Genomic DNA, 23,462 nt, shown 5'->3' with positions numbered 1-23,462 from the left:
TAATGTATGTATAAATAATGTTAATTTTGTTGTATTTTCTTTTGTTAAGTAATAAAGTAATATTGTCATAAAAATAAAGTATGTGTTGTTAATTTGTTCACAATTATAACCAGTTTTATATCAATAACCAAACTATGCCGACATTTTTGTACGTCACTGTATATAGAAGCAATGCGTGAAATTGATTGAGCAATCCTCGTAGTTTAATTTTGAACGTAACCGTTCGCGAATAAAATGCGATCGAAATGTACGCATATTGAACTAAGACTGATCTAAAATTATATGTAAAATGTTATTTTAAACGACATCAGTTTCCGTGGACGAGTTGAGCGGTGTCACGTTGTATAATGTGATCAATTAAAATGTATCGTGCAAATGTAAGCATGAAAATCACATGTACCGCGTAAATAGTTACTTATCATTGAATATATTTGAAACTTTCATTTAAACTAATATAGTGTATATTATATAATACTTAATCAAATATGCATTGTGTACTTCGTATGTATCGATAAGTATACTTTCATATATAACCAATCGCGAGAAACATTAAATTATTATTTAAGTGGGAAAAATGTAATTCTTTTAGCAAAATGGTCAACCTCAAAGGGTAAATGCTGAGCCACTTCATCAAAATCTAGCTAATGGAAGGCAACCTGCCCCTATGAATATTCCAATGACAGTCTCAGAGCAATTTAGAGAATCATGGCTCACTGCTATCATCGGGCTCATTATGTTCGCAACTGGCATGTGCCTTTTATTTTGGAACGAGGTTTGCACATATTTCTGTAAATGATATTGTGAAATCAACCTCCAATTAGCTGTTAATAAATCTTAAAAGTAGAGAAAGAAAATATTAGAAAAACAGATTGTCGATGGAGTCAACAACTGGTTGAGTCACCTCATGAAATAGTTTGATTAGTAATGCAGTTATTGTATATAGCAAACTTTGTTTCCACTTTTAGCTTTTGTGTACAGTCAATTAAAAGTTGATTTTGGAATAGCTATTATATCTCTTATTAAATAAAAAGACTCGTATTATCAAAGTATGCTTAAAATATCCCAGGGAAGAGCAGTGAAGGTGGCACATTCGTTAGATGAAGCTTTACATAATGTAGCAGTGCTTTCAAATTCAATGAAGCTATTGCCTGAATATGAAGGACGCTTAATATATTTATCAGGTCCATTGAAGATATCAGAACCTTTAACAGAACCAGATTATGGAGTCATTGTATCTAGTATTAAACTGAAACGAAGAGTTCAAATGTATCAGTGGGTTGAGATAGAAGAAGAGCGAAGGTAATTTACAAAACTAAGTAAAAATAGTTTATTATTTCCTTGTATTAATTACAGCTATTTTTTATTATCAGCTTTGGTGGGGTAACAGAGGAAGAAAAACATTATTATTATACAACAGAATGGAAGGACAAACTTGTTGATTCTGATCAATTTTATATTAGAACTGGTCATGAGAATCCAAAAGAAATGCCTATTAAAAGTCAAATACAAATTGCAGATGAAGCTCAAATTGGAGTGTTTACTCTTGGGACTGAATTGAAAAAAAAATTTAACGACTTTATTGAGGTTACCAGTGATGAAAGACCAGAGCGTAAAGATATTAAAATGCATTCTGGTTTATACTATCATAGTTCTGATTTATGGAACTCCCAGGTATAGTTTTTATATTACTGAATGTTTAATAAACATTAGAGGATTAATATATTTGTTAATAGGTAGGAGACATACGTATACAGTTTTCCTATGCAGGAAAAGGGGGAGATGTTTACTCTATTGTTGGGATGTTACTAAAAGGAACTATTGTACCATATATTACATCTCATGGTGAAGAGATTTTACTTCAAAGAAAGCACAAAGTGTCAGTAGATCAAATGTTTCATTTAGAACATGTGCACAACTACTGGCGCACATGGAGTATCAGGTAATGTTTCTCTTATGAAAAAGTACTTTTCAATATCTTTCAACTATCTTAAATTTTGTTAATAAAAAAATGATCATTTCAGAGGTCTTGGTTGGTTAGTATTATTTTTAGCGGCGACATGTTTAGCAAATATACTAAGAACAGTAATTTTGAACTCGACATTCTTATGCGGAATTATTGCAATTGAATCTTTAACAATGTCAGTATCTATGTCTATTAGTCTGTTAGTGATTGGTTTTGCTTGGGTATGGTATCGACCGGTAATAGGCCTTTGTCTAGCATTGGCATCAATTTTACCATTCATCTATTCAACATTAACATCAGCATCTCAATCACAACAACGTGATACGTATAGAAGACTATGAATTTACATTAAGAAACTACAGTTTATTTATGTACATATAATAATTTGTAAAAAGTTTTCCATCATACTTTATGTATTAATTTTAATCAACCTTACAAAAAGTACAAATCCTTTAAAATTATACATTATTATGTTAATCGTAAAAATGATCGAACTTTATATCAAAATCGCATATTAAAACTTTAAACCTGAATAAACAAAACCGCGTGACGTATACGAATTATGATATGAACATTGGAGTAATGCCGTGTTCAGGTTTGTAAATAAACAATAATACTTCTATAGACATAATTAGAGTACACAAAGCCAAATTATTTATTTAATTATTTATCTACTATCTATATCAAACTATGATTATTTTTAATAGTAGTATTTATTTTACAAATTTCACAACATTTTAATAGTTATTAACCTCATTATTACACATTAACCTGTACCCCATTTGAATAATACAAACGTATATAAAGAAAGTTCTTTATTTATTTTTCACTTATTTATAATACAGTTTTATATTTTACGACGGTATTTAAAGTACAGTACTGTATATTTTAATTTGAAATATAAACTGAAATAATTGATATAAATATCGTACATCGATTATGCATATTTTTAAAATACTTTAACTGGATACAATTTCTTTCCTACTTATTATTAAATACTTCCGATTGTGAATAATTTTCTAATTACAAGAAATATTTGAAATTTCATAGATAATACAATAATATTACAATTCACAAAGCAAAATTAACTTGTGTAATATGGAAAGTGTAATCGTTTATATATTAAAAATCATGACCCCCGGAAGGGCCTCGCTCCCTCCTCGCCGGACACCCCAGGCCGGAGGTGGTCCGCGAGAGTGGAGGGATGAGAGAACCGCGGGCACTAGAAACCCCCCCCCCTCACCCCTCCGCGATAGGGCCGCGTTTTCGCGTGAGCGCGGCAAGTCGCCGGTCGCGGTGTCCTCCACCCTAGAACCGCGGTGTGGCCACGACCGAGAGAACTGACCACCCTCGGGAAGGATACAGCTCTGGGTGGGGAGAGCCGCGAGCCGACGGCGAGAAGAGCGCGCCGATCGATGCGTGATCGATTTTCGGGAAAAGGTAATTAACGGTTAACCGTGAGCGAAGACGGATCGGAATACGCGAGCGAGCCGCCCCTGTTGGTCCGCGAAACCACAAGTCTTTTTTGTAATTTCGCGCGAGTGTGTTGCGTGAGCCTCCCCGCCGTACCCTGCTGAGGACGTCTCCTCCGCCTTTGGAAGGATATTGGGATCTCGAGGCCGACGAGCCAGGTAGGGCCCACTGGTTGGGTTTCCGTTTGTGGCGTGCGTGGGTGCGAGAGTGCGGATCGTGTGTGTGTGTCCGCGAGCGTGCTCCGGAGCACCCCTTTTCGTCCGCGACAGGATCACTACCGGAGGGAACTCCGTTAGACTTCCCTCCGTCCGTTTCGCAGATCTCCCGCGTGACCTTGCGCGGTTTAAGGACGCGCCGCGTTTCGAAGGAGAGGGCCCCTTCGGAACGCGAAACCGTTAATTCCCGGTGTAATCCTTTTCGATTGTATTTGATTCTAGGGCGGACTATTTGTTTGCGAGGCCGCGTATAGAGTTAAGTCGCGCCGGTAACGTATTCATTTCTTTCCGTCGAATACTTTCTTTCGTATCGGGAATTCCGCGCCGCGTATCCCTTTCGGCGCGTAGTCGCCACACCCTTTTCCCCAACGGTGTGTGTACCGCGGAATTCCCCCGCGTCGGTTTCGATTAAATAAAGAAATCTACCTAAACGTCCGCGGATCAAAGTTTATTTCCCCCCTTTCGACCTCCCCTGAGTTTCGCTCTCCGTCGAGCAGCCGGAAGGACGAAAGTAACGGACGCGTGCACTTGGCACTGGCGCCCAATTCTTATAAATAAATTCGTCCGTGGGAATTGTGCGACCGAGCGTGTCGATTAGCGGCTTTCCCGGCCGCCCACGCGAGGTACGTCACAGTATGTTGTTAATTAAAAAGACGTAACAATTTACATTATTAGTTGAAGGTAATGTTAAGTAATAAATAATGAAATTAGAAATTTTATAAAATTTGTTTTCCCTATATTTCTTAATTTATGTAATCTTTACAGAATAAATCGTATTTGATAAATTCTAATTTTGGTTTCATCTTTCATTTATCTTCGCAAAATGATATTTGGACAAGTAGATCTATATATGAGATTATAAAAGTCAAATCTGGATAGGAGATCGCATTCATTAATACCTCCTGTTTACTACATCTTACAATTATTTTTTATTTGGAATTTTTTACTTGCTAAGTGACTATTTACATCATTATTGAAACTGAGTGTAAGCAATCTACAAATATGTACTGCATTAGTGACATAAAAGGTTAAGTACACAAATCTGTCAACTACTATAATCTATCAATTGTTTTAGATGCAAAAGGGAAATTTAGTTCTTTGAATATTATTTGGTATTCATGATAGATTTATAATATATACAATTGTGTATTATTTGGCTTACGAATAATAGCGGAAAATATTTTTATTTTACTAATATTAAAATAATTAATAATTTATTATGTTAAATTTCATTGAACATATATTTCCAGACTGTGATTATTTGAATTGCTTAAATTCCGTTCATAATTTTGCATAATTGATTCTATATATAATGCAATTGTAAAAATGAATGAAACAAATGTAAATTGAAATAAATTAATTAAATATAATATAGATATTTACATTTAATTAAATTCTTGAAATGTAACACTATTAATTTATTTACTTTAATAATCATACATAGAACAAAATTTCGCGAATTTTATTTCTCCGTTATCATATACAAATATAAGAGGATTCGTATCCTCTTGATTTCCCATAAATAAGGTTTCTCCCATAGAAAATCAATGTTAAATATTAAGTAAGATTTTATTTGAACTACTTTTCTATCTACAATGCCAATCTTTCTTATACTACACTTCATTCATTCATTTAAAAATGTACACAGTATTTATAAAATATACAGGAACATGTCACCATATTCGTTCGCTTTAATGTGACTATTGGCAAAACCGAATTGTCTTTTTGTGACAGAAGTCCCATACTACACAAGCTTTCCTTGAGCTTCCATAAAAATAACATTCACCTAATTTCTATGGTATATGTTGGATTATAAAACCCTATGCGTTGTATCTACAAGGCGCGTGCACAAAGTCATGTTCATGTTATAAAAAGAATTATACGTCTAATTTTTTAAAAATATTTTCAACGCTTAGTCATTATTCGTAAAGCATTAATACAGTGACTAGAATTTCCTTGACCCGGATATGATCTCTTGATAGAGTTCTGGTGTAATTTCGATGTATTTGTTTCCAGTAAGGAAATACATTTCATCTTTTATTTTGTTTGGATCGAACCCTTCTCTTTGAAGGTCTAATTTCTTTAATTTGTATGTTCCTGTCATTTCAATTTCTTTCACAATTCTTAAGAAAATTGGTCTTGCATAAGCTGGGAGAGCTTTTTCCAAGCCTTCCCCAAGTGCTTTAAGATCTAACAAATTTTCTGGATCGACAATTGCTGCCATGCCTGCTCTTCCTTCCATTCCAGGCACCTTAAAGGACATTAACAATTATTTCGTAAATAAAACTTTAGATAGGCCTTCTGAGTCTCCGATAGAAATAGTCCAACCAGATTTGGTTATTGGTTCACAAAATTCATGATTTAGTCTTTTGGAGTACAAAATTAAAAAGTATTGTAAATTATAAAAATATTATTAATCATACAGTTTTATCATTTTGTTTTCATGTCAATACATAACTGAGGGAAATAGTTTGTTTTACACGAGTAATTAATTGTAAGAAACGTATGGAATTAAAATGAACAAAAATATGTGTAATAAAATTACAAAATAAATTTCTAAAAGTACAAACCTCAACACCATAGACAGTAGCATCTCGATATCCTGCAATATTACTTAGAACACCCTCCACTTCGGCAGTAGCAACATTTTCACCTTTCCACCTAAATGAGTCTCCTACTCTGTCTTTAAAGTAAACGTAACCGTACTCATCTTGTATCAAAATGTCACCTTAAAAAAACAACATAGAAATTATTTTAAAATGTATAGTCATCCACAATACTTATTTCAACTTTAATTGTTTCTGATAAATGTAACTTACTTGTTAGGAAGGCTTTATCACCTTTAACAAATACATTTTCTATTATTTTCTTTTTCGACGCTTCTTTGTCTAAATATCCAGTGAATTCTCTCGACGCGTTTCCTTCTTTTATCAATCCTATGCACATTCCCGGTTCATCTAGGTCAAGAGAAAAATATATTTATTTTGATTAGTAAACATTTTTTTCACTTAGTTTGGCATCTTAACGACGACACTAAATATAATTTTATACTGTTTATTGCTAAGATATTAATATTCCTATATTATGTTCTTACTTATATCAGCTCTTATGCAAAACCCTTTTGCGTTTCTAACTGGTTCGTATGTCTCACTATTTATTCGAATAATTGTCACAGGATGAAGCGACCTGGGTATGATCAGTGGTAAGAAACCAACAGCACCAGTTTGACCATCCACATTCACTGCAGTATAAATATACACAGTTACATTAAAATTTCATTTCAATGAGTACTGAATAGAAGGCTTTGTCATTTCTAAATGAAAGTGACCATTTTTCCCATTTGTTTAATTAAAATATTGGATCTTACGAATATTAGCGTTTCCTTCGCTCGACCCGTAGAACTCCGTAATCCGACCAACTTTGAAGCGTTCAACGAAGTCGCTCCAAATTTGTGGCCTCATGCCATTTCCAAACATAATTCTTAAACAGTGTGCGCTGTCCGTCGGTCGAGGTGGTGCATTTAGCAGGTAACGGCACATCTCACCAACGTATTGTGCTGCCTGATCAACAAAATAATACATGGATAAGAAAATTTCTACGAACGAAATCAATTTAGGAACTAATTTCATTGTGTATAAACATTAAAAAGCTATAGTGTATAAACATTGTAAAGCCACCTACGGTACATTTATGTTTGATGCAGTCAGTCCAATAAGATGTCACTGAAAACTTGCTTCTCAAGACGGTTGGTATACCTTTCAGAAGCGCGAAACCTATTCCCAACATACCGCCAGCTGTGTGATACAATGGATTTGGATTATACAGGATATCCTTCGAATTCAACCCCATCAAATTATACGGCAATACGGTCAGCAAGAACCTATAAACAAAGAATTTAGTTATTATTAATCATTTACCACTTTAATAATTAAATTTTTAGTAAAGATATAGCTTGAATTATTCTCTAACGTTGGCGGTAACGTTACGAGATTGTTGTCATTCTCATTTTCTAAACTTGTTTAGCAGTTTCGCTACCTTTCACTCAAGTCTTGAGTCAGTTTAATTGTAGAGAGAAATTTAAAATAAATCGAAAAGTTGCCAAAGACGTGAAATTACATCACTGTACCAGCAAAACAGTTGTTATGCAGCCAGACAGGAAGCAGCTTCACATAAAGCCACTACATTTACATGTAATCCCATTCTCGGCAAGTCGTAAGGCTTTCCTGAGAGGATTATAGATCATTTATACGTTCAGCAGGGAGATAATTCATTCTGTCTACGAAACAGCAAAGTCTAAGAATAAATAAAAGTTTAAAAACCTCTAACACATAAATAGTAAAAATTTTATTTAAATATACTTTTGTTTATTTATTATGAAATTCAAATTTTTATTTTTATTTAACGAATAAAAGATGAACAGTGAATGATCTGTAGGTATCGAATAATTATTATCCACTCAAAATTTTCTACTTTATAATTGTATATGATCGTTTGGCATATACAAATTCAAAATTTGTAAATACATGTGATGGAAAATATAATAATGATTTCATCGTGGTTGTTGCACAGGATGTTTTAGAAACAGGTCACCTTTGATATTTTAAATAATAGGAAGAAGCGTTGCTTGCAAAAGTTGTATGGCTTCCAGGGCGACGTAATGTGGTAGCAATAGTGTTTCTTTGTGAGTATTGGTATAGAGGATATTCAAAGGTCAATTTCATTCGAGTTCGACGATTATAAAAAATTCTTAATCCTTAAGTTACTACTTAGGTATCTAATTTTTAAAAACACTGTGAAAATGATGAAAACTGTAATAATAATTTTAATAATAGTTATAATAATGTATAATAATTTATCAAATTTATTTATATGGTTGCACTGTCTCTTTAATAAAGGATTTTTCAAAAGTAGCTGTATACAAAATTTTAAAGATTCTTTTAGAAATTCTGTTAGAATACTGGAAGTGTTTCTTTACAATGAAAGGTGGAAATTATATTTGTACATCTGGTTGTAGTGACTGATCAATTGCACAAACGTAGGTTTGCGAAAATGATCGATCTGGGTATAATCTAGGTATAACATTCTACTGAAATATTGTTTTAGTAATCTAACGTCCGCTGTTGACCCACATTCGTTGGTCGATGTTTTTACATTATAAATCAACTTGTGTTAACGATTATACTAAATCCTTGGTTATAGCGTACAACAATTCGCGGACCTTGACGACTTTCCATAGTTAAAGTTGATTGTAAAGAGTCAATTCGCTAACAGGTACACGTGTAACAATAAAATATATGTACATGTATATAGTACAAGCATATGAAAATATATTAAAATTATATTATATATTAAAATATATTGAAATTGTATTATATAGAGTGAGTTTAGTAAATAAAGCATTACAAATTCAGTAAATATTACTAAACTTATCCTACTTTCATAATGAACAACTCGAATAATCATTGTTTCGATCAGAAAACAGCAAATAAAATACTGTTTTATCCTTCCATCTAGAAAATGAAAAAACAAAATATAAATTCGTTTACCTGGAATGGGGAACGATCACCACTTTTGGCAAACCAGTTGTGCCGCTTGTGTAAATGTATATCAGCTTGTCTCTGTAGCCAATTTCTTCTTTCACCACCGGTTCCTTGGTGCTGGCTTCGGATAGAAGTTCATTCAGATTATGTACACCATCCTCGCTCGCCCCTGGTTTGTTGTACAATTTGTATCTGGCGATACCGTGAATCGAGTCCTTAATGTCATCGATGGCTAGAAACAGATGTGACATTTTGCATAATTTTCAGCTCCTCAATGCCAGCCAGCATTAGACGTACGAACAAAAGGGGAAGAAAGTCCTAATTCTCTAATGCAGTGATTTGTATTTGTATTTCAAAACGTAAATAAATACAAAATCAAGCAATTGAGATATTTTATCGCTTTTACACAAACAACACGGATAATTCCTCTTTTGGAGTAAACATCATTTATTTTTATCCCGGTTAGTCGCGGGGGTAAATATTTTAATCGCGTCGCACTCACCAGACGTGTATTCCTCGACGTAAATGATACTCTTCACTTCGGCGATGCGAAGACAATGGATCAAAGACTGAAGTCGTAAATTCGTGTTGATTAGAGCCGTAACGACACCGAGTTTTGCCAGGCCTAGCCATATCGCGGCATACTCTGCCCTGCTCGGCATCATCAAAGCCACAGCATCCCCTTTAACATATCCAGCCTTTTGAAAGACGGACGCTATTTGGTTGGCGTATTTGTTCACCTGTAAATTTTAAATATTGCTTCTTACAAGAAGTAATCGTTTCGACTTTATTATTTCAGGCCTCCTCGATGAATAAATGAACGTTTTTCTAAAATTTATGTACTAAATTGGAAAGTTAAGGAATCGAAAATGAAGGATAAGGATGAGAAGAATCGATTTAAAGCTTGATTTTTACTTATGGAGAATTAGGTTCTTGTTTGGATCCTCCTCGGTCAATTTGGAAATACACGAGTAGACTAACATTAATATTTTATAATTTTAGGAAGAGCTGGCTACCGACTATATTATATTGGTCTTCTTCGGTGAAATTGAATAATAAAATCCTGAAATGACAACTGAAGGAAAGGGATCCAAACAATAATTCGGATTTATATATTTAAGATAAAACGAAGGAACTGAATTAATTAAATTTGGAGGAAGGAGTAGTTCAATGAATCGCGCAGCTATTTTTGGAAAATCACAACTGTGATGTGTGTTTGAACGTACATCATAGTTCGACCAAACTTGATCCTGGACGATGAAGCAAGTCTTGTTAGGATAACGTTCCACTCTCTTCAAAAATGCCTTCGTCACGCTCATGTTTTTCCTAGATAGAACCTTCATTTCGAGTTCAGACTTAATGGCACGGTATATCAATCTAGAAATACAATTAAAAAAGAAATATTAAGATTCAGTAAACTATGGCAGATACTTGTAAAGTTAATGTAAGGCTCATACAAATAGATAAATTTTCATTTGAGCGTTTTCGTTTCAGGAACCGACGTTTCTTTTTCCATGACGAGCTGAAAATTTATGTAAACGAAATACACAGAGAGTGAGCGATATAGAGCGACAACCAATGTGTCTTGGATTATCTGCGTCCGGTAGCTCACAACTCACAATCGAGTGCGATAAGACAGGCGCTAATATGAGTCATCATCCACTAATGACAGGACAATGTTCGATAATGGCTAGTTTTGACACTCGTCGAAAAAAGTTAATGTTTATATAAACTCTAACACGTTGATTGCCAGACTAATACTCTTGAAAATTTCTACTGTGTTTAAATTTTGTTTATACACTACTGGAAACTACATGATCAAACATTTATTGCGGTATTTATTTTTGTGTCGTTATCGAAATTCAAGAATTTCATTCAAATTCATTTTCTTTGACACTCAACTTCTGGAATCAATTTTTTGAGCTCTTCAGTGGAAAGCACTGTCACCTATATATGAGTGACGTGGCGATCAACGGGTTAAACGTGGAATCCTTTTCAAGTAGATGCTACTTAAAGTAATGTAAAGCTTCGAAAAGATGTGTATAATCTATCGACAATTGCGAATTTGATGTTGGCTAATTAGAATTATGTTAGAAAAAGTTATACGTCTTTTGGATTCCTTTCATTATTATTTGTTTGACTCATCCTCAGTACATTTGACGAGTTTAAAAAATAATTTTACGTATTTTAAATAAGGATACTAATACTAATAGCCCGAAAGAAAAAGTATAAGTTGGAATAGAATTTGAACAAAAATCAAAATAAACTGTTGTCTTCGATCGCAGCAACGTATAACGAAGCGCCATTCACCTGTACCGCCTAGAGCGCGAGGAATAAACTAGTGCAAAAGAGCAAGGGAAAACGGTTTGTCTATTATCAGACGCAGCTCGTAACCTATATCACGAGACGACATACACACATACCTCTCTGTAACCTTTCATGCGTGCCTTATCTTGAAATTCGTTTCCAATGAAAAATAGTCTCGCAATCGGTAATGTGAACTTTACAAAAACAATTTGACGATTATACGTCTTGTAGTCAAATGGCTTTTGTTTCCTAAATTGCTATGAATCAACTTTTGACCCGAATTTGATACCAGACGAGTTCCTCCTTTACTCGCATTACGAAGAAATGAAGAACCATTGCTTACGTCCCGAACTGTTTGTTTTAATGCAGAGAATCTTTTTGAGTCTTATTGAGACTTATTGTATCTCTTTCAATTGCTCGTGAGATTTCATTAAGGTTTTCAGCGATTGGTGAGCTTTGCATACTATTATCATGCTGTATTCCAATATCTCCATCGTGCGCTGTTGGATTTTCCAAATTTTCCAGCAAATGTGGCATTTTCATTTGAAACGATTCCACTTCTAATTCTTTAATTAAAAAAGATAATCTCGCTCTATTTTCGTATACCATTTAATATGTGTAATTACAGATACCATATCCAGGTGAAGGTTGCTCGAGTTCGTAAAACGTTTTAGAAAATATGTAAATTTATGAGAAGTTTCATGCATAATGAACGTAATATGCGTTTGACTGTAGACGAGTCGTTTCCTTTCTTTAACAAAACAAAAAAAAAAAAAAAAACTTTACCCTCCTATATTTTCCAATGAATACGTAATCGCGAAAATAACATTCAAGTTGTGCAAGAGATGGAAAACCTTATATAAATATATAAATGAATCGACAATTTCAACATCCATATTGGAGGTAATACACGTCTAATAATAATCCATCGTTTTTTTCTGGAATCTTTGTTTTTTTCATGATCATTGTTTCTCGTTTCTTCCATACACTTCTTTATTTCAATGGAATAGAAAATAAATGAATTAGTGTGCTACACATTGTAAATTTTGCATGATATTGTGAACTTTAATGACATTCTCCATAGTAATTGCGATGTCATGAAAATGTCTTGCAACAGAATTAGTGACACGCGGTGTATATTGGCGAGACGTAGAATGAGACTTGGAATGTGAGAAAAAAAAAGTCTAGCTTTTTTTGAAAAACAAACATACTTGTTTGTCGAAGATAAGTAAACTAAATAACGGCCTATTAATAACGAATCCTGCACTCGTGATATCGAAGTGAACTTTGGAAGGAAAACTTATTAAACGGGAGAACTATGTATTAAATGCATGAAATTTAGATATTCCTGATTGATTAATATATTAAAAAAAAAAAGAATTATTTTATCAAATCGATGTTTCAACTTTTATGAGTAATAAATATATAATAACAGTATTCCAGATTATGAAAGATCTCTGACTGAATTGATTTTAATAAGTAAATATTTTATTTACTAATACTAATAGGCGATTATAATGAAATTAAACAAAATTAATATTTTAAAATATAATAATAATACCTTTTGTTGCATTATATCACCAATAGAAATAACAATCTGAAATATGCAATCGAAATTTCATCTTATTAACTCTTTATCAGCAGATAGTTTCACGCCCCGTTCCCATCGCTAATCACTCGCATCTATTGCAAATCAAAATACAAAAATCAATTATTTGTAACGGAACACAACGAAAAGAATTGATTAAACTGCGAACGTTTATGTAAATTTATATTTTCACGGATGCGGGAAACAAATTGAAATTTAAGTGAAAGTGCGTCTTATCTTCTAAACATTGCAAGTCGTAACATGTATATTACTGTTGATGTTTCATATATTTTTGCATTGTGTACACATTCTCACTGATCCACGACTATTTTTATTTGCCATAAATGACAAATTTCATTCGTTGTTCGAGATTCAAAATATTACATACATTTACGCAAACACAATTGCAGGCATGTTATACTATGGAACAATAAGCAACTCTTGAATGGGAGTCAAAATTGTAAACACGATAATACTATGTTACGTGACCCAAAGATAAACCGGTAACGTAATACACACAAAGTGGTTACGAATATCTTTCAACAGTAGCTGGGTCTTTCCAATGGCTTGTGATACTTTTGTATTGTATGCTTTTCGTGAATTCAATGCAACAATCACTGTATCGACGTGGATTTTGTACTCTAGTTCGAAGAATCTCAAAATGATCTTTAAAAAAATCATTAATTAATATATTTCTAATAAATATTGTAACATAATCGTCTCCTTTTATGGATTGAATTATGATTTTATAAGAATAGCTCGTCAGAAGGTCATCAGAAGGTCAACATACCATACGCAGCAGAATTTCTTTGTCGTAGCATGTAATACGATTATGAAAATAACCGTTCTATTTGCAGAAATGGTGAGAGGGGTTAAAATCTCAATAACCATGGCTATAAATTTAAATGAGAAATCTTTACCTGCAAAAGCAAAAATTCTTTTATACAGTTTAAACAGGTTTAAATGAATTCCGTTTTAAAAGTTTTATTTAAATTCTGCGCATAAACCTGTTAAAAAGTTCCATAGAAAATTATTCTGTTTCAATATTTTCCGTTTGAGCAATTTAACTCAAACCTTTTTAAAGGGGATACGTTTAAACAGTTTCAATGAAACTGTTTAACAAATTACATTTAAATAATGTAAATAGAACTCGTTAACAGGTTCCATCTGAGCAGATTCCATTTAAAAAATTCTCACGTTACAAGTTCCAAATAACAGTTGTTTAAAATAAAAATTCTAGTTTATGTAATGTACAAATCAAAAGATAAGAATTCTTATATAATGCGAACAGCATTACTCTCAATCTTACGTTTCGAAAAATGTCATATACCGAATATTATCCAGTCGCTTATTACGTTTCTGAATGAAAACGTGATATTTTCGACGTAGTATACACTCTCTGTGTCACGGTTATTAATGGCGTGTTTTCTTTCCTCCCGCAAACCTCGTATTAAATTGTTAATCGCCTATTATTCGTGAATCTATGGTTCTTCTTTGTACAAAAAATATCCCGAGGAACAATTAGCACTTGGCTTCCCAACGTGGTTTCCACCGCTAACATAGTGCGTTGGAAAGTATCGCGACGCAATCGTCTCTATTATTTCACCTAATTCGTATCCGATAATGTCCTAGAACGTCCAGTTGCGTGTAGTAGGTTCGCGTACATAACTTCATACTTGTACAAGCATTCGTATCTAGATCGACTACTTCTTTGGCTAACGGTTCGTTTTGGCAAACATGTGTAGCCTTGCGTGGGTCAGTGACCGACCATAATCCGAGAAATTGTACGTTCGGTTTACACGGGTGTCTGAGTCGTCGGAGATAGAAGCGCGTATGGAACACGAGAGAAAAAAAAAAAAATGCTGTGTACAGGGTGTCCCAGGCTTAGTGATACAGCGCTCTAACTCCAAAACTATCGGCCGAATGGAAAATTTCAAATATGGAAATTGCATGGTAAAGTGGGGCTCATGTTTCAGCGAGAAGGAATTTTTGTTAACTTTGTTATTTAACGAGATATGATGGTCAAGTTTCGTTTTTCAAATGGAACTATATATTTTTTTTTTCTACCATGCGATAGTACTTTTCAAGACGAATTCATCAAGCTTTAATGTATTTACCCGATTTTTATTAGTTTTCAAGCTATAACGTTTTAAAGTTTGCTAATTTTTAAGGAAAAAACTCGTTTCGGTCCCGGGCGGTCCCATTGATGCAGTAAGCACCATACATTACACCATTACAGGAAAAGTATTACCTACCTAGAAAATTCTCGGCGCTACAAGTAATGCATCAGTAGCGGTCAATACTTTTCCTGTTTTTCTTCGTTGGGCCTGGGAATCCCAAGCGAGACCCTCCGTATCGATTTCAAGAACTCCATGGTGCTTACCGCATCAATGGGACCGCCCGGGACCGAACCAAGATTTTTCCTTGAAAATTAGCAAACTTTGAAGCGTTATAGCTTGAAAACTAATAAAAATCGGGTAAATACATTAACACGTTGACCGCCATGTCACCCATGTGACAGTGCTTTTTACTGAAGAAATAAAAAAATTAATATTGAAAGTTCAATATCAAAGAAAATGAATTTATATGAAATACTTGAATTTCGGTGAAGTTACAAAAATAAATATCACAACAAATGTTTGATTATGTAGTCTCCAATGGTCAGTAAATAAAATTTAATCGCAGTAGAAATTTTGAAGAGTATTAGTGTGGCGGTCAACGTGTTAAAGCTTAATGAATTCGTCTTGAATAGTACTATCGTATGGTAGAAAAAAAATATACAGTTCCATTTGAAAAACACAAACTTGACCATCATATCTCGTTAAATAACAAAGTTAACAAAAATTCCTTCTTCGCTGAAATTTTTCCATATTTGAAATTTTGCATTCGGCCGATAGTTTTGGAGTTAGAGCGCTGTATCACTAAGACTGGGACACCCTGTATAAAGGGCGAGGTAAACAAGTAGGACAAGTCCTAATTAAAACTGAAATATATTATCGACACATGTGTGTTACCAAGAACATATGTGTAATCGCATTGTTTTAAAAGCGGCCAATAATTTAAGGCAATAAGTATCCATTGTTTGTGTTAAAAGATAGTTTTGAATGCTGATTGCAACTAATTATGCTTATTATTAAAATTAGCCAATGATTGTGCTTCTAATAAATGGAACCGTTCTATGGAACGGTATATTATACCGTTCAGAGAATAAGAATTTGCGTAAACATCCTCATTATAATACTTTTATCAGAAAATGCAAAGTTCACCCCGAAGGCTAAACATAACTTCAAAGTGATTGCACGGAACAAAATGTGAAACAAAATAAAACAGGATGTAACAACAAGGAAAAGATGGATGTTGTGAAGGATGAAGGAGATCTGACAACGAATTTACATGCAGATCGTGTCGAAAGACAATACATCCGTTCATCAGATATTGGACGTTCAGTAAATACAAAATAAGAACGACTCGACATTACGAAACGACTGTAAAGGCTGATCCAAAAGTCTAAACCATCAACCTAGGAGTTACAAAATCGAAAACGAAAATTAATTTTGTATTAGTGTTCATGCTATATAACTAGACTTAACATTTTTATGCATTTATAGGAAATTTGAATGTGCAAGAAACTACAAAATGCACGCAATATGTAATTTTATCAAAAAATATTGAAATTGGAATTGATCGATGATCAATTTTTATGTAGGTTCAATTTTTTTTTTTAGGTACGTTTGCAAAGATTTTATATATAACTTATAAAAGAAAAATGTCAATAAGTCACAGTGAAGAATAAACATAATATTTAAATGACTAAAGAATTTATGACTCCTGTCAAGGTGGAAACTCAACTCAAATTCAAGTAAATGTTTTATCGTGTATACAATCCTGTAATAAATAAAAATTAAGTAAATTTTCAATAAATTTTCAGTAATTACTTAAAACAATGTAAATTTTTTAGTTTTATATCGTATTTTACACTGTCAGTCACCGGCGACTGTCGCGGCCTGAACGAAAAGTTCAGTGTCAGTCACCGATGACTGACGTGGTACTCAACGTATTAACGAAATCGTTTTCAAGCCTGAATGACGTCATCCCCGGAGTTCCAAATATGAGGACAATCTATTCGGCGAGTGGCGCATTCGTTGAAAAAGAAAAAAAATGACCTTGACTCTTTTCTTGCCTGAAATCTTTTCTGAGGCTACAACGTTACGCGAAGAAAGGTATAGTGGGTGGAACGAATATAGCGGTCTACTTCAGGCACGCTCGAGTGGTTTGTTAAGCGATACCCTTACCGAATACAAGCCGACAAACGTGTTTTTCCTTACTGAAAAGCTACCCGTTGGCCGCGGGGCTGTTTTTAACCCTTCCACTGCAACGCCCTTCAAACTAAAACCGCTCATGGGGTAGGGAACGAAGCTGTTACTATTCCATGCTAATTGTCAAACGTTTTTGTTGCTTGCGAAACTCGCAGGTTTATACAATAGATGTTTGTATAGAATAATGCAATGATCGATAATCGTATAATAATACATTTTCATGTATCGTATCAAGCAAGAGTATCTGCAAACTAATATCGTAATTACAGTGAAGACTGGTTAAGGTGATGATGTCCGTTGAATGCAAGCAACCCTATAGTAAGAATAGTCTATGCAAAATCAAAAATCTGTTAAGTAACGACTGAAACAAATCTAATTTTTTTTTACCGATAATCATTTCGTATATATTAGAATCCAGTACATAGGAAATATTAAAGATATCTTCGAATTCTTTTGTTAGAATATCTTTTACACTAACTAAGGTTAAATAGTTTGTTTTACTGATAAGGCAAGTGTCAAAGTTACAAAAAATCTGATGATACACGCAGCAATTGTAATCACGTTCAACCACGCAATTGCGTTGATCGCTAACACACGATTGACCTTCCAAGACGCACATTCATTCTGATTGATATAACCAGACATGCATGCAATATAATGATAATATTGCAATAAACATGTGCAGCATTGGCTTGAAAATATTCGAAAAATATACAAAACATATATAAATACACAAAAATAAATATAATAAAATATTCGAGCCTGTAGAAACAGGGTTAACTTTAAGGTCGTTTTTAAATGAAGGTATACAATCACTTTTTACATAAATCGATTCCTTCGTTCATTCTACCTATAAAAGGTACAACGCGAGATCATCAAAAATATCCATGCTTTAGGGGAAAAAGTTACATTGCTATTTCAGTTAACCTTTTCCTTTATCATTTTCTGCGACATTCTACGGAACCGGAAGTGTGGCCAGTTCCAAATCTGATGGCGCCGCCTATGCGATATAAAACCCATTCCTACCCGAAATTACTCGTAATGATTATTTTTTCAACGCACACCAGTCTGTTTTCTGCGACTACAGTGGAATTACAAAAATACAAATTTGGTAAGATAATTAAATTTAAATTGATGTATAACTGTTTACACCCTCTAACAAAAAAGATACAGAAACCAGAAAATTCAAACCGCAAGAAGTTAAAGAATAAACCATGGAAGGAAAATACAGGTTGTCCCAAAAATGTTGTAACACCTTGAAATGGGTGGTTCGGGAGGTGAATTGACACAACTTTTTCCTTAGCGAAAATGTCGTCCGAGGTTTCGTTAAGGAGATATTAAGCGAAAACCCCGACCAATCAGAGCGCGAGTATGCCGGTTGAGCGTAGGCTACGCGCTAGGCGGCCGCGCTCATACGCTACCGCGAGCGCTCCATCGGCATCCTCGCACTCTGATTGGTCAGTGTTTTCCATTAATATCTCTTCAACGAAACCTCTGACAACATTTTCGCTAAGGAAAAAGTTGTTTCAAATCACCTCCCGAACCACCTCTTTCAAGATGTTACAACATTTTTGGGACACCCTGTATACTGCTGACATTATAAAATCAATATAAATTCGAGAAACCAAAAACTACTCGAGTCATCCACGAGAGAAATTTGGGGACAAAAATGTGTTCCTACACAAATTTTTATTTTATCAAGAATATAACTTGGAGGGGAAACGATAAACAAAACGTGGTCAGAAAGGTGTTAAACACACGACGCGTAATCTCAAGAATAAAAAAGGTTTCAACATCTTCAGCCACGCCTCTGTCAGGTCGCGCTTGATGACAATATAAATCGTACAAGACTGACCTGAGATCGCGTGGCAGCATCTTACAGATGATGTACAGCTTCCGATGGAATCTGCAAAGCACCGGGAGCAACACCAGGGCCAAGAAAATCTGGGCGATCTTGTTGAATCCGGGGAATCCGAGCCTCGATGCGACCGCGGCCACCATCGCCCCGATGACCCCCAGGGCTAACAGTAAGAGTCTGATGTCCATGGCTCAATGTCACCCACTCCACTGAATCAAGGTATCCGTAGTACGGAACTGCGAAAGGTAGCACAAACAATCCCTTATATGTCAAACCGACGGCGAAACCTCATGGACAGTCCCCGTGCTTCGTAGTTACAGTGGCGTCGCTAGGGGTAAACGTCACCCCCATAAACCTCCTTTCGTGCGAGACTCCACAGAGTATTTAGTAATTTTGTTTATATCTACGTTACTCGTTAATCGCGATCATCGTATATCACTAAACGTAATGGCAGCATTAGTGGCATAAACAACTAGCTGAATTAGGATTCCACCATGAAAGTACAATATCATACGCACCAGACCAAATCTATTCACGTTTACATTGTTTTCTTTAATAAGGATGGAATGTTTATGCGACTATAACTGTTTACAGATCTATATCTCTATCGAAACTAATCGAAGTCGGGTAAAACACTGCACAAAAATTGGATTGACGGTCCGCTTCGTGCCACCCCTTCGAATGGAGTGGTCGCACCACGCTAGTGACGCCACTGCGTAGTTACACGCGGTAACAAGATCAAACCGACTATTTCCGAACTACACGAGACACGATCGAGTCTTTATGCTGGAAATTTTCACCTTATTTCGAAGCCACCCCCGTAAATAGGGCGACTGCTCTTTGCGTCACGGAATTACGTACTGTAACACGATTAGTTCCTTTAATTCGGAGCCGCACGAGGCGCGACGATCAATACTTCCCAGGTTAGGGATATGCATGGCACTGCGATCAGTCGTTCGCACATCGAACCTGGTCGAACTTACGCGAGGTATTACAATCGATTCGTTGCGTTTCGTATCTAAACGCAAACTTCAATTGTCGAATAAAAAATGCACAACCGTTTATTCGTCGATGATTAAAAATTAGAATTTAAACTACAGAATAAAATTTGATTCTTTTTAACGTGTTCACTGGCAGACTAGTACTCTTCAACATTTTTACCGTGATTAAATTTTGTTTGCAGACTACTGAAAGCTACATGATCAAGCATTTATTGTGATATTTATTTTTGTAACTTTATCGAAATTCAAGTATTTCATTCAAATTTATTTTCTTTGACGCCATATATGGGGGGCGTGGCGATCAACATATTAATTAGTTGTTTATAATCGCATCAGCCACTCAAATGGGTTAATAACTCGGTAAAGATTTTTGATTATGTTACAATTATTGAAAATGATTAATTTGTTTCTTAAATGTTTAAATTATTCGTGTGACTATTGAATTGAGTAAACGTGGTGAATAAGTTTCAATGTCGTGCTTTTATTCGTCATTTGTTATTCGAAGGGAAATTTGTCTATCTACTACGAAACACAACGGTCGATCGCTCATCTATTAAAAATGAAATTATTTTTAGAATTATAGACCAGGTATTACATTAGGTTTCAATTATTCTCAGTTTCACACGGCACGATCGAACTATGTTGAATATTTTACGATTAACAAGGGACGCTACTTGACCATAACATGCCGATTTTAACGAAACTTTGTATATGGACACGTTTCTAGAACTTTGTGATATGGAATAAAATTTGTAACCCTTCCTCGATAAGTACAATTATTAAGCCTTTTTTATTCGATATTTTTATTTTCTTTGTTATCTAGAAGTCTAAGTTATGCTATTTGGAACTTTGGAAGACATTACCTTTGGAATCATTATCTAACTGACAAATTGTTCCCGATACCCAATCTGACTGCGCTTTCAGATAAACTGTCGCGCAACAGCTCGATGTGAAACCTTTTCAGCGATTAAAACTTTCATGAGTACAAGTTTTTGTTTTCACAAAAACATAATTAAATTAAATAACCTTTTTGTTCTCTCCACATCAGAAAATTGAATCTAATATTTTTATATAGTAATTCTAACCCGCACAAATAATTCCCTCGCGTGTCCTAATTTACAAAGAATGACCACACGAAAAAAAAAATCATGGTCTGTGCGACATATTTCAATTTCAACAAAATTCCTGACCTCGTATGCGAAAGTGATCGATTCGACGTGGAATAGTCCTTACGCGAGATAACTGCGATCTGTATTTCAATGTTACGGGCGTTATAACGATTTTTATGTAGTATTTATGGGAAACGCTATGATCGATCTTTTACACGAGATGCGATACCTGGTGTTCGAAAGTTACCATGCAGCTGAGAGGAAAAACCCTGGGAAATCACGCGAATGTTGAACATACATATTTATATACAGCGCCTCATAAAAATCTTCGTACACGAGAATAAACTTTCGTCAACTTAATTTTATGTATTCTAATAACGATTTAAAAAAAATGTAATTGCGCATAATGTTAACCTAGAAAATGTTAATAAATTTTACCGCATGATAAATACATTTTAGTTATTCAAAGAATAATATCTTTATTCGATATGTACCTATCCCATTTTAAAGATCAAGAACTCTAATTACACATAACTACATTTTGTTTATGTGCTGTTGCGATATCAATAAAATTAAGTTAAACGAATTTCGCCATCATGTACGAACACTTTTGTAGGCCATTGTATGTACCAATGTATATGAAAAGTTATGTATATTTATGTACTGTATTAGTATATTCAATGAGCATTATTACGTGATGTTATGTAGTAATATGTTATATACATTATGTACATACCAATATACGTATACATACATTTAACATTTCGCATAACTTCCACGGTTTTTCTTCTCAGAAGAACACGTTACTCAAGATACCACATTTATTATAAACATAACCCCGATCATTATTTTATTTTTAAAAGCTATACGTGCCTAGAGGATTTTCGCGTAGTACTCGAGGGAAATGATTGATCCTTCGAATCTGGATGCACCACGAAACATGTCTCGTTTACGAAAGCTACAGTGCTGCTGAGAAGAAAGGTCCTGGAAATTATGCGAAATTTTAAACGTACAGATTCACACATACATATACACTAGTATATGCGAAATGTTAGATACATTTACGTAAGTACTAAATATGCATACAACATTTCACATAATTTCCACGGTTCTATTCCTCTCAAAGGAACACGTTGCACCAAGTAACACCATTTTTTACCAACATAACCACGATTTCTGTTTTACGTTAAAAAGTTCCACGTGCCGCGAGAATTTTTGCTTCGTGATCGAGGGAAATGCAATTCGATCCTTTGAAATTCGGATGTAACGGTACGAGACGAGATATATCCCGTGTGTACGAAAGCTATAGCGAAAAGTATATCACAATTCACAATTTATTTTTGACGAGTACTAAGGTGCACGAGGTACCACCGATCGGTTCTTTTGTTTCGGGATTACACACGATACGGGGATTAATACCTTGTAATTCAGGGACAAACGAAATGCCACGATCGATGCCTTTGTGCCTGACAATGAGCAACCCGGAGCACGAGCTACCGTAATCAATACCTCGCGTTTACCGAGCGCAGTACCACGCTCGACAATGATATTGACAACACTGACAAACAGCTCGGCAAGGCTACTAACTTAACTGAACAGCAAGCGCCGCGTTCCTGCGACTTGGCCGCCTCGCTATTGCGCCACCAACCAAGAATTATTCCTGTGCGGCGGTGTTCATGGCTGCAGAAAATCGAAGTTTTATTTTAACGGGATCTCTACCCAATGGCTTTCCTTCGGTCATGCACGCTTCGCAAGCCAGTTACTGAGCATGCTCGAACAACTGCGGAAATCTCGCGAACATCGTTTCGTTTCGTTTTTTTTTTTTCGAGAATTTCTGAGCGTTTTTACGAATTTTACGATTCAATTTATGTTTCAATCGATGGCAACGAAAGAGAAACTAATTGGAATATACAATAAAGTAAATATTTAACGACCGAAATTATCATACGTGGATATGTTAAGTGCAGCAATTCATTCTGTACATTTATATTCAAGTGTTTATAACTCCAAGTAGAAATGTTTACTTGCTATTTTGTTATATTAAAGTATGAACCTTCCAAATCATCAATCTAATCTCTATGAATTCATCCCT

General features: G+C 34.7%; 2 protein-coding genes across 5 annotated transcripts; one reads left to right on the top strand and one right to left on the bottom strand.

Moving 5' to 3' along the window:
- The first annotated feature begins 216 nt into the window (after positions 1–216).
- On the top strand, positions 217–2,370 carry LOC128876270 (transmembrane protein 43 homolog). Of its 2 annotated transcripts, none has more exons than XM_054122482.1 (6): positions 217–377; positions 590–772; positions 1,067–1,299; positions 1,371–1,671; positions 1,734–1,939; positions 2,022–2,370. In XM_054122482.1, the coding sequence occupies exons 1-6, from the start codon at positions 363–365 to the stop codon at positions 2,302–2,304; spliced, it is 1,221 nt and encodes a 406-aa protein (XP_053978457.1). In that variant the 5' UTR covers positions 217–362; the 3' UTR covers positions 2,305–2,370. The 2 variants fall into 2 exon arrangements, with proteins under 2 accessions (XP_053978457.1, XP_053978458.1); XM_054122483.1 differs by having other exon boundaries at positions 360–501.
- Positions 2,371–5,201: 2,831 nt separating this feature from the next.
- LOC128876267 (long-chain fatty acid transport protein 4-like) lies at positions 5,202–23,115 on the bottom strand. Of its 3 annotated transcripts, XM_054122476.1 has the most exons (12): positions 22,790–22,938; positions 20,061–20,120; positions 19,258–19,496; positions 10,418–10,568; positions 9,694–9,931; positions 9,198–9,423; positions 7,333–7,531; positions 7,019–7,211; positions 6,746–6,892; positions 6,471–6,608; positions 6,222–6,379; positions 5,202–5,902 (listed from the first exon to the last, which is right to left on the bottom strand). In XM_054122476.1, the coding sequence occupies exons 3-12, from the start codon at positions 19,446–19,448 to the stop codon at positions 5,597–5,599; spliced, it is 1,947 nt and encodes a 648-aa protein (XP_053978451.1). In that variant the 5' UTR covers positions 19,449–19,496; positions 20,061–20,120; positions 22,790–22,938; the 3' UTR covers positions 5,202–5,596. The 3 variants fall into 3 exon arrangements, with proteins under 3 accessions (XP_053978451.1, XP_053978449.1, XP_053978450.1); XM_054122474.1 differs by lacking the exons at positions 20,061–20,120; positions 22,790–22,938 and adding an exon at positions 22,958–23,115; XM_054122475.1 differs by lacking the exon at positions 20,061–20,120 and having other exon boundaries at positions 22,790–22,950.
- Positions 23,116–23,462: the final 347 nt, after the last annotated feature.

This window comes from Hylaeus volcanicus, chromosome 5 (genome assembly GCF_026283585.1).
Source record: "Hylaeus volcanicus isolate JK05 chromosome 5, UHH_iyHylVolc1.0_haploid, whole genome shotgun sequence".
NCBI lineage: Eukaryota > Metazoa > Arthropoda > Insecta > Hymenoptera > Colletidae > Hylaeus > Hylaeus volcanicus.
Note: the sequence above shows the minus strand (reverse complement) of the source record. Positions and strands in the feature narration are given on the sequence as shown.